Raw genomic sequence first — 15,481 nt, 5'->3', positions numbered from 1 at the left:
TAAGACAGATGTCAGAGGCAGGCTCTTTACTCAGAAAGTGATAAGGGCGTAGACTATCCTGCCTGCCAATGTAGCTAACTCAGCCACATTAGGGAGATTTAAGCAATCCTTGGATAAGCACATGGATGATGATGGGATCGTGTAGGGGGATAAGCTACGATGAGTTCACAGGTCGGTGCAACACTGAGAGCTGAAGGGTCTGTTCTGCACTGTATTGTTCTATGATCTGTGTTCTATTCAGAGTAAATATAGATTAGATTAGATTAGACTTACAGTGTGGAAACAGGCCCTTTGGCCCAACAAGTCCACACCGACCCGCCGAAGCGCAACACACCCATACCCCTTACCTAACACTACGGGCAATTTAGCTTGGCCAATTCACCTGACCCGCACATCTTTGGACTGTGGGAGGAAACCGGAGCACCCGGAGGAAACCCACGCAGACACGGGGAGAACGTGCAAACTCCACACAGTCAGTTGCCTGAGTCGGGAATTGAACCCGGGTCTACAGGCGCTGTGAGGCAGCAGTGCTAACCACTGCGCCACCATGCCGCCCCAAATGTTACTTAATTTCATCAGAACCCTCCAAAGACTCTGATTTATGTGGAAAGTTCAATTTCCCAGGTAATTCCTTCGGAGTGTGCTATGATGGTGATTACACAGTATCCCTGTGTGCAACTCCCATGCACCATGGAATAATAACTGTCTGATCATCAGAAAATCTGAATGATTATATCCAGGATGAACTTGCACAAGCCTCAATTCAACTTGGCACAAAAATCAATAAATGGGGTACATGTTCATCCTATCGTCATGGATGCTATTTAATGTGCGCATTGCATCACGATTACATGATGACTAGACAAGCAGAATATGTGTGCTTCTAATAATTGTGACACATCTAGGGCTAATGTTAAAAGGCTGTTCTTTGCATTAGCTGGTAGGTTTTGATTTAGTGTGATAGAGCAATGTCAGTGAAATTAGCAGCCAGTTTCACATCTTCCCTGCTTTTTTTCTTTCCTTTGATTCCTATCACCTGTTCTGTATTTTATCGCAAAGTTAAGATCTACTCTTAAGAATGATAACAGAATTGGACTTTTGGGTATGATAGTGTTCGCTTGAAGTAGACAGTACCTAGATTTTTATCATTTTGTTTTGAGCAATACAAAGAAAGAGCTGCCTCTGTTATTCGACTGAAGCTAAACTTGAACTCATACAGAAGGGTAGATTATCTTTATACTTTTATCATTCTCTTATCCACATTGCAATCTTCATTCATACACCGTGAAAAAAAAGGAAATATCTCTCTGCGTCAATGGTTAAGGTGTTACACTCTCCATTACTCATTCAAGGAGTAAACCATCAATCTCAGCTTAAGGTTATCAGTGTCTGTCCTATGCTGCCTCCTCCGACTGTCTTCTAGAAATATTTATGTTAACAATGTTTACAAAGATGTCTCGAACGATCCTACTGATACCAGTTTCTAATCTGTATAAGGTTACTCCTTACAAAATTGAAAGATGCCTTCCACTTCAAGCATGGAAGTATCATTGAACATTTAGAGTCTAAAAGTCTAAATTTCCCCGAATAGTAAGTGGATGTAAAAACCTGGAATCACTGAAAAACAGGCTGTATGTTGCATAAGGATGGATTTTTGATTGAATTAATGAAGCTGGAATGATGAAATGGCCTTTATCTGTATCCATCTCATGATCTTGAGAGAGGAAAACAGAGGCTTATTGGGGTGAACTTTCTGCTGGGAGATGAGGCACCTGCTACTATTGAAAAAATGTTTAAATTTAAAAGGTATCAAATGGGTGAGATGGGTTATCTGTCTAATTGAGGGAGAAACTCATCAGGTCTGGCAGCATCAGTGGAGAGAGAACCTTTTGAGTCTAGTATGACTCTCCTGCATAACTGTTCTTAAGAAGTCATACTGAACTCAAAACATTAACCCGGTTTCTGTCTCCACAAATACTTTCTTAGTATCCTCTGTGTTTGTCTCAGATTTCCAGCATCCGCAGTATTTTGCCATTATTTAATTAAGATGGTGGGCAGGCTGTCAAAACAAGAGGGTCGATCAAAAAGGGCTTGAAACTTCAGACAAACATCTGCCTGCAGTTGTCTTCATTAGCTGCCCCTTGATTTGACGATGACATGGACTTAGATTTGAGAGTTTTTGCCAGTGCCTTCTGTGTGACTGGCCAAGCTGATTCTCAGCCCACAGGCCTTTGGTCACATGGAGCAGGATGCTCCTTGAGGTAGCGGGCAGGAGGCTGGAAGAACACAGCAAGCCAGACAGCATCAGCGAGTGGAGAAGTCAACATTTCAGGTGTAACCCTTCTTCAGGACTGGGGATGGGTGTGGGGAGAACTGCAGGTAAAAGGTGTGGCAGGGGCAGAGTGGTGAACTGGAGATAGGTGAAGACAGGCAGAGGGTACAACCTAGTTGGTCAATGGGAGGAATGAATCCGATTGGTGGCAGAGTGGAGTGGAAGAAAGGGGGAGGAGCTGGGAAGGGAGTTGGAGGATGGGAAGGGAGGTTAGTTGAAATTGGAGAACTCAGTGATGAGTCCTCCGGGCTGTAGGCTGCTCAGGCGGAAGATGAAGTGTGGTTCCTCTAATTTGTGGTGTGGTTCATTGTGGCAATTGAGGAGGCCAAGGACGGTCATATCAGAAGGGGAGTGAGAAGGGGAATTAAAATGGGCAGCGACTGGGAGGTCTGGTCAGCCCCTGCAAGCCCAGCTGCAATGCTCAGTGAACCATTCCCTAAGCTTGCAAATGTGTTGCTGGTCAAAGCACAGCAGGTTAGGCAGCATCTCAGGAATAGAGAATTCGACGTTTCGAGCATAAGCCCTTCATCAGGAATAACCTGTTTTACCTGCTCCACAAGATCTGCAAGCCCAACTACCCTGGCTAACCTGTCGTCTTGGCTTGCTCCTGCCTCACTAAACACATGTCATCCTACCTCAACTCCATCCTATCCCCCTTCATTCAGGCACTCCCCACCAACATCCGCAATACCAATCATGCCCTCCATCTCTTCAGCAACTTCCAGATCCCCAGCCCCAGCTCTTTATCTTCACTATGGACAGGGCAGTCCTTATACACGTCCATACACCATAAGGATGGCCTCCAAATCTTCTGCTTCTTCCTCTCCAACAGACCTATCCAGTCTCCCTCCACCAATACCCTCCTCAGCCTTGCTGAACTGGTCCTCATCCTTAATAACTTTCCTTAACTCCTCCCATTTCCTTCAAATCCAAGAGGTGCTCTTGGGTACGCGGATGGGTCCCAGCTACGCCTGTCTCTCTGTTGGCTAAATTGAACAGTCCCTCTTCAATACCTACACAAGCACTGTGCCCCAACTCTTCTGCCGTTACATCAATAACCACATCAGTGCAGCGTCCTGTACCCAGGCTGAACTGGAGCAGTTCATCAACTTCGCCCACAACCTTCACCTCACCCTCAAATTCTCTTGGTCCATCTCGGGCACCTCCCTCCCCTTTCTTGATGTCACCATTTTCATCTTTGGTAATAGTCACCATACGGACATCTACTACAAATCCACAGACTCCTATAAGTACCTGGACTATACCTCCTCTCACCTAGTATCCTGCAAGAACTCCATCCCATTCTCCAAATTCCTCCACCTCTGTCGCATCTACTCAGATGAGGAGACATTCCACTCACGAGCATCCCAGATGTTCACTTATTTTGAACAACGTGCTTTTCCTCCCTCTGTCATCTAGACAGCCCTCCACTGCACCACCTCCATTCCCCATTCCACCACTTTAACACCCTCTCAACGCAATAAGGGCAGAGTCACCTTTGTCCTCAACCACCACTCCACCAGTCTCTGCATCCAACACATCATCCTCAAACACTTTCTCCAACTCCAACAAGACCCCACCACTGAACATCTTCCCCTCCGCACACCTCTCTGCTTTTCACAAGGACCTTTCCCTTCAACAATACTTAGTTTGTGCCAGTCACTGCACCAACCACCGCCCCCCCCCACCCGAACCCCTAAGTACCTTCCCCTTCAACTGAAAAAGATGCAAGACCTGCTAATACGCCTTCCCCACCTCACCTCCCTCCAAGGCCCCAAGCAGTCCTTCCAAGTGAGACGGAGGTTCACCTGCCTCTCCTCCAACCCAAGTTTACTGCATCACGTGCTCCCAATGTGGTCATCTCTACATCGGGGAGACCAAATGTAAAATTAGGGAATGGTTCACCAAGTATCTCAGCTTGGCCCGCAGGGACCGATCAGACCTCCCATCTCAATTCCCCTTGCCACTCCCTTTCCGACATGATCATTCTTAGTCTCCTCCATTGCCACAGCGAATCACATCGCAAATTGGAGGAACAACACCATATCTTCTGCCTGGGCAGCCAACAGCCCAGAGGACTCAACATTGTTTAGATTTAGATTCTCTACAGAAGGAAACAGGACATTTGGCCCAACAAGTTCACACTGGCCCTCCAAAGAGTAACCCACCCAGACCCATTCTCCTACATTTACCCCTGACTAATGCACCTACTAGCATCACCAATTCACCTGACCTGCACATCCTTGGATTGTGGGAGGAAAGCAAAGCACCCGGAGGAAACCCACGCAGACACGGGGAGAATGTGCAAACTCTACACAGACTGTCGCCTGAGGCGGGAATTGAAACCAGCTCCTTGGCGCTGTGAGGCAGTAGCGCTAACCACTGAGCCACTGTGCCGCCCTGAGTTCTCCAATTTCAAATAACCTCCCTTCTCAGCCCCTCCCCCTCCCTTCTCAGCCCCTCCCCCTCCCTTCCAGTCCTCCTGCATGATCCAATAGGGGATTTGCTTTTCAGACTCGCTGTTCAGTCCAACATAATTAATTGTGCAGGAGTTTTACCTGAATGCATGCAGAGCTGACTTCAAGAAAGTTACCAGCACTTCTTTGATGATCCTTCTGTTGAATCTGATGGATCAAGGTGAGGCATTGCTGCTGGAATTTCTCCACCATTCTTATGTGTTGCTGTATAAAAATTCCCAAATCTCACTGCAGTACACGAGCGTTAACATTCTAAAAGAGCTGATAATACTGAAAATAAAAGTGAAGCCATTAATCTCACGTGGCATTCTCCATGTTAACTTGATGCCAGTAGGCTGTGTCTGACCAGCAGGCAACAAATGACAGCAATTGTTCTGAGTAGGATTTCAGTTGATGTGAGGAGGTCATTGTCAAACACTTGCTACAATAGTTTGGAGGTACAGTGTAGGATCTCCTTGTCAATGGGGGCCTTTTGTGAGAGGTGTCTGCCAGGGGGTTGGAAGTACTCAGCATTTTCCAGAGTCTGTCCATCATCAAAGGGTTGTTCAATGGTTTGCATTGCTGCTTCACTGCAACAGGGACCTGGGTTCGTTTCCACTCTTGGCTGACTGCATCTTCTCCCCATGTCTGTGTGGGTTTTTGCTGGGTGCTCCATTTTTCTCTCAAGTCCAAAGATGTGCAGGTTAGATGGATTGGCCATGCTAAATTGCCCATCGTGTTCAGGGATGTGTAGTTATGTGGATTAGCCTTAAGAAATGCAGGGTTACATAGAATAATGTTGCAGGTTTAGGTCTGGATGGAATGCTGTTTGGAGGGTCAGGTGAACTTGATGAGCTGGATGGTCTGCTTCTATATGGTTGAAATTTTATAATTGGGTGATGGAATATTCGGTTGGCCAGATGTGAGGTGATATCTGAGTTTTGTTTTGCCAATATTCAAGGACAGGAAAATTAATTTGTTTTGAAGTGATCAAAAGTAGTGGATAGTGCACATTAAATTATCAAGGGATGCAGGAATATTGCAGAAAATGGTATTAAAGCAAAAGAATCATAATAAATTCAATTAAAAAAATCCCTGGGATGTCAAAGTTGATGGGTTACCTTATAGAAGTTTATAAAATCACCTGGGATGTGGATAGGGTAAATAGCCAAAGACTTTTTCATAGAATAGGGATATCCAAAACTAGAAGGCATAGGTTTAAGGTCAGAGGGGAAAGATTGAAAAGGGACCTGAGGGACAACTTTTTCACACAGAGGTAGGTGTGTGTATGGTACAAACTGCCAAAGAAAGTGGTGGGGATGGTACAATTCTAACATTTAAAAGGCATCTGATTGGGTACATGAAAGTTGTGTTCTTCAAAAGGCAGTCGAAGCAGAGTTTTCGAATATTTGGTAGATTCTTGATAAAGAAAGGGATAATGGTTAGCAAAGGTATGAAGTTTGTGGACTAATCGGCTCAGGATGATCTTGTTGAATGGAAGGGAGGGCTGAGGGGCTGAGTAGCCTTCTCTTGCTCCAATTTCTTAGATTACATTAATTGAAGTTTCTTGGACATCAAAATCTTTGGAGCTGAACCCTATGGAGTCTTGTGGTTTACTAAGTCCGATGTTTTGGTCAGGTGGATGAATACAATGAAGAGTTCCTAGTGTGTTTCTTACCATGACTCATTTATTTGTCTCCCAATGAAGACTATGTCAAAAATTCCTCTGGAAGTTTTAAATCCAAATTGTGTCTCTGGGAGGAGTTTCTGAAACACAGGAATTAGGCTATTCAAGAAGATTATATGTCAGGATGTTCCCCACTATGGATAAAAAGGGAAGTGCTATGATAATTTTCATGGCATAATTTGTCTGCCTTTTTGGAAATAGTTATAATTGTTGCATTCATTCCTGAGGTTGGATGCTGGTTTGGGGATTGAGAGGGTAAATTAAATTATTCCCAAACCTATAGGATGGGTGCGTTGAATCAATACTACCAGTGCCATAGGCTTTGGTTTTTTTTAATCTGTCTGAGTGATTGTTGGTTCTGTACCCATGGGGAATGAGGAAGATAGGAAAGCTGCAAGTGAGCTAATCAGATGCTGGAAGGTGAAAGGAGAAGATAGAGAGGCTACAAAGAGATGGTGAGAGGGACAGACAGTGAGACTACAAGGGAATTTTGGGAGGTACTGTAAGGGGCATAAGCAGAATTGGCTCCAAGGGGCCTGGAGGGAGACAGTGAAGCTGTGGGGCTGTTTGCAAGACAGGAAGACTAAAGGGGAGTGGGAGAAAGAGAGAGGTTGGAAGGACCATGGGACAGTGAGGTTGGCTGAAAGAGGAGGAGGAGAAAGGGAGGCTACAGGACAAATTCAGACAGGGAGGCTGTAAAGAATCTTCAACAAAGGGAACTTTCAGATAATGGGGACAGAAAAACTTGATATCACTGTTTCAAATAATTACTTGCAAATGATTGAGGAATCTCTTACTAAAGGTTGCATATGTTCAGGAACTACCACCTGTGGAAAATACAATGGATGCTTTTATACAAAATACAGTGACAACTGTTAAATTTAAATTTAAGATTGAGATGTGAGCTACAGTAAAAATAATAGTAACTGACTAGTGAAAATCTTACAGCTTTGAGCACATGCAGTGGTATCACATCAGCTGTGACTTCATGATTCTGTTGAAGGTGTGTTTAAGTGATGCGTTTTTGAGTGTAGAAATTTGCACCATTTGTTTTTCAAAATGAAGCATTTGGTGCTTAATTATGATAGTTGCCTTTGAGCTAATTCAAATGCTATGGTGACTGAAATTGTATAGTGGGGCCTTAAATTTAAAATGGGATTGATGCTTATTGAAGATATGGCTAAATTCTGCTTCTATGTAAGTCAAATACCCCAAAAATGAATGATTTGGAGATGTCGGTGTTGGACTGGGGTGTACAAAGTTAAAAATCACACAACACCAGGTTATAGTCCAACAGGTTTAATTGGAAGCACTAGCTTTAGGAGCGATGCTCCTTCATCAGGTGATTGTGGATACACAATTGTAAGGCACAGAATTTATAGCAAAAGTTTACAGTGTGATGTAACTGAAATTATACATTGAAAAATACCTTGATTGTTTGTTGAGTCTTTCATCTGTTTGAATACCACAATAATTTCACTTCTTTCATGTGTAACTCACAAAACCTTTGTTTTAAAAGTTGCATTCTCAGGTCAACTGTAATAATTGGTGTTAGCTAGACAATATGTTGAAGGTAGGTAAAAACAACGACTGCAGATGTTGGAAACCAGATTCTGGATTAGTGATGCTGGAAGAGCACAGCAGTTCAGGCAGCATCCAAGGAGCAGCGTGTTTGCCCCTGTGTTCTCTGTCTGTGCCATAATGTTTAGACTGATTCTAATTTAAAAAGTGAGATAATAGAGTTTTACATGAATTCATGCAGTTTTTGAGCAAGGTACAATGTAACTCTGCAAGTACAAATTCACCCCACAAACGTATATGTATATGTGTGCATGTGGGTCTTTGTGTGTGTGTGTGTGTGTGTCTAGTTGGGGGTTGCGAGTGTGTGTATGTGAGTGTACAGTGTTGTTGCGCGCGCGCTTAGAAGGCAATGGTATAATATGATTGCATCACCTAATACATCAATTAGTGACAATGTTAAGAAAAAGGTACCTGAAAAATAAAAGCCTTGTTTCCAGTCTCTGCATTTGCTCTCCTGATCCTTTCTCTGTGCTGGGCTGGATGTTTGTAAATGTGGTTAGTTTCGATTTAAATGAGAAAGTGTTTATCACTTGGAGGCAAAGTATATGTTCTTTATGTTATCACAGCCCTTTGGTATACAAATGACTGGGATGATAGGATGGAAGGGATGATTGCGGAATTAGCTGACAACACAAATAGGTACGAACTTAAGGGTAGGGTTGAGATATTTAAATAGGTGACGAGGATATAAGGAGGTCACGAAAATATAATGATAATTAGTGAGTCAGCAAAAATCTGACAACTGTAATGTGATGTGGGAATATGTAAAATTCTCCAGTTTGGCAGCAATATTAAAAAAAAGCATATCATTGAAGAGTGAAAGCTCTGAGATGCAGATGGATCTGGGTGTCCTAGAGCCATTGCAAAATGTTAGTAAGCAGGTATTACAAGTATAGAGGAACGTTTGTAGAGTTTTAAAATTTACTGTGAGTGGAATTAAACAAAAAAATAAGTAGCTCATGCTTCAGTGGAGAAATGGTGAGACCACATCTGGAGCCTGCATGCATACAGTATTGATCACCTTATTTAAGTAAGGAGGTAGATGTGTTGGAGACAGATCAGAGAAAATTTACAGACTGATACTTGGAATGGTCAGGTAGTCTTTTGAGGAAAGGTTGGACAGGTCATGCTTGTATCCATTGAAATATATACAAGTATGAAGTTACTTGATTGAAACATTAATATCCTGAGGGATCTTAACAGAGTAGATGTGGAAGGATGCTTCCTCTTATGGGCAAATCTAGAATCAAGGGTCATTGTATAAAAATCGGAGGTTGTCCATTTAAAATAGATATGTTGAAATTTTTTTCTCACATAGGGTTGAGATATTTAAAATCTCTTCCTGAAAAGACAGTGAAAGCAGAGATTTTGAATTGTTTTATAGCAGAGGTCCATAGATTTTTGAAAAGTCAGGGATGGAGTTTGAGGAAGGGATATAAGATAAGCAGGATTTTGGCTTTGTTTAATGTGATCAATGTTCTACTTTTCCTCCTTCTGTTCATAAAAGCCACAAGATTTACTAAACCCATATAAAACAGTTGAGTCGCGTTGCAACAATGGTTGCCAATGAAACTGAGCATTATAGACATCACCGAGATCTTTAACCCAAATAGTGACATAATCCCCGAGGTGCTGGTTGTTTGACCATGGATGCATCCATGTGGTTTTATATTTGTTCTGTCAGAAGTTGTTTGCTGCAGTGAGGCTATGCTGAAAACATTTTATCAGCAAGCAGGCATCATTTGCATTGTCTTTTTCCATTTCATTTTTCTCAACGGTTTTGCTCCACATCAGAGTCATGGCATTGAAGTTGTCCAGAAGGACAGTGATCTGTCCTTCCATTGGGATAGCACTGAAAATGTCATTAAGAGCAGAATTGAACTTCTCACCAACATTTTCGTCTGAGTCAGGGTCAGACGTAAGCACTAACAAGAGTGTCATCTACATTCCTGCTGAACTGTGAGTGACGTGTCATGAATCTTCTATTTCTTCAATTGGAAATTCCAGCAGTGCAGGCAGGACTCCATTCCCGATGGTAAAGACAACTCCATGGACATGAGACTTTCTTTTCCAGTAGATATATCCGCCTCCTTGTTTCTTCAGCTGCCCCTCTCCAGGAAGGCAGGTCCATTGACGGTGGTAATATATTTGGAGATTTGATTATACATGTGGTAAGATTATAGTTCTTCTTACCAAACAGTATTTAAAGTTAGCCATGAGGTTCCAACATTCTGATTTGCAAAGTTTAGAGTTTTCTTTCTTTGACCTAAAGACAGAGATCCCATAGTGTGTAGATCCCCAACCAGAAGAACTGTGGCTAGCCAAGTGTACTTTCACCAACCTCTTTTTTGCGTTACCCTGAAGATTACTCAGTGCCAGTGCTGCTGCCCAAAGACTCACCTCTGTGTCAACACATGAAAAAGCCCAGTTGGTCTTTATTTTCTACTTGGAGGCCCTAAACACCTGTAAGTCAAAATGGCCAACACCAGAACTGGGCGTAGGAAACTGGCACATCAGCCAGCCTTGCATTTTTTTGATCTTGTCTATCTCTGTTTCCAAGTGTCTGAAAATTCAGTTCATTTTATTACCAATATGTAATGCTTGATGATGCAAAATAGATAAAATAGCAAAATGATTGAGAAATATATTGTTATTAAAACATTTTAATTCTCAGAATTGGAAAACATACTTACATTTAATATTTGACAATATAGAAATAGTCTCCGTACATGAGAAAGACATAAACACTGAAACTGAGATGTTGAAGCATTTACAGAAAAAAAACACTGGTGTTGTCTATCCTCTGAGATGGCTGTATCTAGATAAATAATACAGTAGTATATCTTTTGTAGATTATCTGCTTGAGCTAAAAAATGAGTGACACAATTCTGCATAGCTTTCTTTTCTATGAGGTACAATGGATCGGTATAAATTTGGAAATACTATAATTTCGACTGAGGTTGCTGTGTTACAATGTTTAATAGATCAACAGGCAAAGTAAGCAATAAACAAAACAGTATGTTGATAAAATTAAGTTTCTTAACCACCAATGATGCACAATTTCATGCTTATAGCACTCATGGTAAAATGTCTCCACATATCCTGTAATGAGATTCACTACAAATTCCAATAAATATTACAGTAATGCATTTCCTGAAGCAAATCAGGCAAGGGCACCCATTCCATTGAAATGAGAAATGAGTTGTTAGCAAGATCAGAACTGTACAGCTTGGCAGTAATTAACTCTTCCTCACATTCATTGCACAGATTTAGTTTAGAGACGTTATATGAAATGTACTTTTAAAGAACAGTTTGGCCATTACTTTGCATATTTTGGATTTACTCTAGATTCATTTTAACTTGCACTTAGTTAAGTGGTGTTGTAATCAATGCTAGACTTAGGTTTGTACATTCTGTTTATGAAACACCTAATCCAAATAGCCAATAGCCCTCACCTTGTACAAATCCAGCTACTTCACATCTTTCATTTTGTGCTTGTTCTGATGCATATTTTCAATCTTTGACAGACATTTGAGCAGTAGGTATTAGAATACATATAGATTGTGATTGAAAAGTGTCATAACTAGTAAATCTTTGCCAGTCTGGAGATTGTAGAATCAGCAAAAGGTGGTCATTCAATTTGCCTGCCCCCTCTATTTTCAAATATCATGGACCTCCTTTGAGGCTGGTAAAAACAACTTGTTGAGGTCTCCAACCTCTGTCCACTTTTTGGCATGCTCATTCGGCTTCGAAGTGTGACACCGTCTGGCCCCTTCTGACTGTCATTAAGTTCATACATGTAGCTGTCAGGGGTTGTGTGATCCATTTCTAATGGTGAAAGTTGTTCAGGGCTGGATTGCACTGGACTAAGAAGCACCTTGTTGGTGTCTAGGGTAGAAGGACGTTCCATGTTAGGCCAGGGAGGACTGAATAGGATGAGACTTTGAGGCCGACCTGTCTTTGACCTGTGCTGTGCATGCCGCAGAAACCCAGGCTTTTGTTGCACTGGAGATCTTTCCATTCTAGAAGGCGTTGAACTGTCAAATACATCCTCTCCATTTGACTGGCAGGCTCTTTTCACAATTGGTGTTGCTTCGATGGTTTTGGATTGCACAAGTGAGGTATCCGGTGAAATTGCAGAAGATCCATGCCCAGGTAGGCCATTTTCTTTCCCATCTTTATATTCCGCTGCTGAACAATTTATTAAAGAAGAATCTAATCTACTTTTGTTCTCAGGACTGCTCTGTTCACATGCTGTAATGGGCTGCAAAATTGTTAACACTTTATCCAAAGGAAGTGCAGGAGGAGACAGATTCTTTTTTGCTAAAGGTTGTGGGATCTGAGTGAACTGGAGTTTTGGTGGAATGACTGGAATGGCTTTGACTTGACATGTCTTTATCATATAAGTCATTTTAATGGCAGTGACACCGATGGGGATTGACTGAATAGTACAATCATCAGGTATTGAAGGCTTGTCATTGACCATGGGGTATAAGACAAGTAATGAGGACTCATCATTAGATTTCAAGCAGTCATTTCTGTCAGATGTTGTCCTTACGGGCTCAGATTCTATTGACTGCAAACATGGTGTCACCCCTGCATTTATAATGCATAACCTCTCTGATCCATTTGATGATAATGTATTGTCTTCAGTTAGTGAAACATGTTGCTGGTCACTTGTAGAGATTCCCCCCACTCCATTTGGGAACTGTACAGAATTGATTGGATTAGAGCAATTTTTCAAAGACTCACCATTGCAGATTTGTGAAGAGGTCTCTGGGCTTTGTCTGTTCCACTCAATATATTTCTTTGCAGATTGAGATGATTGATTGTAAAGATCTTTAGAAGCTATCATATCTGTACAAACATCAGGTGATAACGTCTCCTGCCTTTCACCTGTGATTTCATTTGGAGGCATTAATGTCGAACATTCTTTCCCATCTTTCATAGATTGATCCGATTCGGGTGAATGGGGGCCAGGCTGTTTTAAAGTCTCATTCACCGTGCAATCTTCCAGTAGGAGGAGCTCACTGGCATCAGTCTGTGCTGCTGCAGATTTCTGATTGGACTGCATATCTGCAAATTGCCCCTTTTGATCACATTCGTTGTTGGACAGATTGACTGCTGTCTGTTCTGTTTGGATGGAGAGGGCATCTTCTGAGCATGTTCCTGAAACATTGTCATCTGTTTTTAAGTTTGGTTCAAGTTTGTTAGAGGTTCCATCCTGAATGCAAGGCTCCAAAGGCTTAACTTCAAGAGTAGCAGCTGGACATTGATGCTTCTCATCTGAATTAGGATTAGTTAGTTGATCCAGATTAGATTCAGGATAATTTGGGATGACATAACCTGTAGAAACTCCTGTGCACCACATTGATAGGCTCTCGATTGGTGCCATCAAAATATTTGCATCAGTTATTAGTTTAGAAAGCTCTGACTTTGAGCACTCACTCAAGGGTTTGGTGGATGGACTCAGCTGTGACTGAGCCAGGCTAGGATCAGAGATCTTGGTGCTACTTGCTTCACTGGAATATATATGATTTGTGGCATTCAGGCACAGTGCTGTGCTATTTTCAATCATTGGAGGTGGACTTGATAAGAAGAGGTCAGGAAGACTGTGTATTCTTTGAGGTCCTTTAAACTTTGGCTTTACTGTTGTATCAGGCAGGGACTTTTCCTCCATATCACTCTTGTTATGTGACTGACTGGGCCTGTCCTCCACCTTTTCTTGAGCATTGTTCACTGCAGTGACCTCCTCAGGTTCTATGATTTCGAGCTCTTTCATTTCTGGCCACAGTTGCTCTATGAATGCCTTGGCAGATGACTCTGTGCCCTATGAAAATATACATAACATAATGTTAATAGGGCCCTGACTTTGATCTCCAGAAATTCAATTTTAACATTTATCACTTGCATTTTTGACAAAAAGCAAACTCTATCAGCTGGTGAAGGAGTGTATTGCCTATTATTGTAAGAGAGTGGAAGTTTATCTTTATATATAGGGATAGATCAGGAGAACAAATGTGCTGTGTTAGCCACATCAGGAATGTTCAGTACCAGGATCATACTGGGTTATCTGATCTTAGCTAACAGATACAATTAAATTAATTCTAGAGTATGGGAAATGCAATTAATCAGGACTCCAGCTCCTAGCATTTGTCCAATGACTGTTGTTGAAGGATATGCATTGATGTGGTGTATAGGCATGACCAGGTTTGTCTCTGATAGGTCAAATCAGTGGTCAAGCACCCAGTCTTATCATAAGCAAGGTGGGTAGCCAGGTATGTGAGGTGTACTTAGTACTTACCAGACTGTCCTCTAGCAGGACTCATGAAGAAAAAGAAAGAACTTGCATTTATATAGCGTTTTATCAGCATCTCAGGCTGTCTCAAAGTACTTTACAATCAATGTCTACTTTTGAAATGTAATCATTGATGCTATATGGGTAAATGTGACAGTCATTCTGCATGCAGCAATCTCCCAAGCAATTTTTTTTTGGTATTAGTTGAGGAAGAAATATTGGCCAGGACACTGAGAGAACTTCTCCATTCTTCTTTGAATAATGCCAAGGTACCCCTTACATTTGCCTAAATAACAGGACCTCCAAAAGGCAGTATTGCTGTGAGTTCAACAGTCCATCTTCGCTGGAATGACACAGCCTAGTGTGTTGAACTAACATTGAAAGAAAACAATTCAAAACCATGCACCTTGAGGGTTACCATGGTGAGAATTCAAGCGTACAGATTAATGGTCCTTGATGAATCTTCTGTCCATTCATTCTTGCAATGGAAATCAACAAAGTCGATTGTGTTGTATGCCTGAATTTCTAGTGTACAAGACTGACTGGTAAAGGTCTGCTCCTCGGATACTGCCTAACCCGCTGTGCTTTTCTAGCACCACACACTCTCAAATTTGAAATTTGCAAAGCCTACTCTGGAAATACTAACTCAATGAGAATGTACAGTATCATTCCTTCCACTAGAGGACATCTGTGCTACACATCAAAAGCAGGGTCACGAGACGCAAAGCCTCTTCAGTCAGAAATCGATCTAAAATGATACTTTGCAGAGGGCAGGATGTTCAAATCATATCCGGCAAAGAAACAATCATTAGACAACTCTGTTTATAATGCAGCACAGAAAGAAAAAGCAAATTATTAAATCCAATTTTAATCACGTGGATTAGAAAACTGAGCATTTCTACCCTCGGAATTACACAGTGTGAAATGGTGTCATGTGACTCACAGAAAATGGAAGGAAGATGTTACTCGCCACAATGAGTCAAACTAATTGAAATATTACAGATCCTTGTGATAGGCTGATGTCTGACTGTACATTATATTAGCGAGAGCTGGAGGGGAATTGCACTTAGACAGCTGTTGTGGTTTAAAGGGCCATGCTGACAAAATCCACTTTGAGAGTTTGATAT

The 15,481-nt window shown here is 41.8% G+C and overlaps 1 protein-coding gene and 1 long non-coding RNA gene across 2 annotated transcripts in view; one reads left to right on the top strand and one right to left on the bottom strand.

The window, feature by feature from the left end:
- The window catches only part of LOC132821016 (uncharacterized), a 41,499-nt gene that overhangs the window by 17,271 nt on the left and 8,747 nt on the right, over nucleotides 1-15,481 (top strand). The window contains exon 2 of the long non-coding RNA XR_009645277.1: nucleotides 12,127-12,211. This is a non-coding gene — a long non-coding RNA (uncharacterized LOC132821016). The remainder of the gene's footprint in view (nucleotides 1-12,126; nucleotides 12,212-15,481) is intronic.
- Nucleotides 10,702-15,481, bottom strand: part of LOC132821015 (rho GTPase-activating protein 31-like) — a 102,661-nt gene continuing 97,881 nt past the window's right edge. Inside the window, exon 12 of the mRNA XM_060833489.1 lies at nucleotides 10,702-13,886. Coding sequence (XP_060689472.1) covers nucleotides 11,688-13,886 — 2,199 coding nt within the window. The 3' untranslated portion in view covers nucleotides 10,702-11,687. The remainder of the gene's footprint in view (nucleotides 13,887-15,481) is intronic.

Source organism: Hemiscyllium ocellatum, chromosome 12 (genome assembly GCF_020745735.1).
Source record: "Hemiscyllium ocellatum isolate sHemOce1 chromosome 12, sHemOce1.pat.X.cur, whole genome shotgun sequence".
NCBI classification, from domain to species: domain Eukaryota; kingdom Metazoa; phylum Chordata; class Chondrichthyes; order Orectolobiformes; family Hemiscylliidae; genus Hemiscyllium; species Hemiscyllium ocellatum.
The sequence above is the reverse complement of the archived record's forward strand: the minus strand, read 5'-3'. Positions and strand labels throughout refer to the sequence as shown.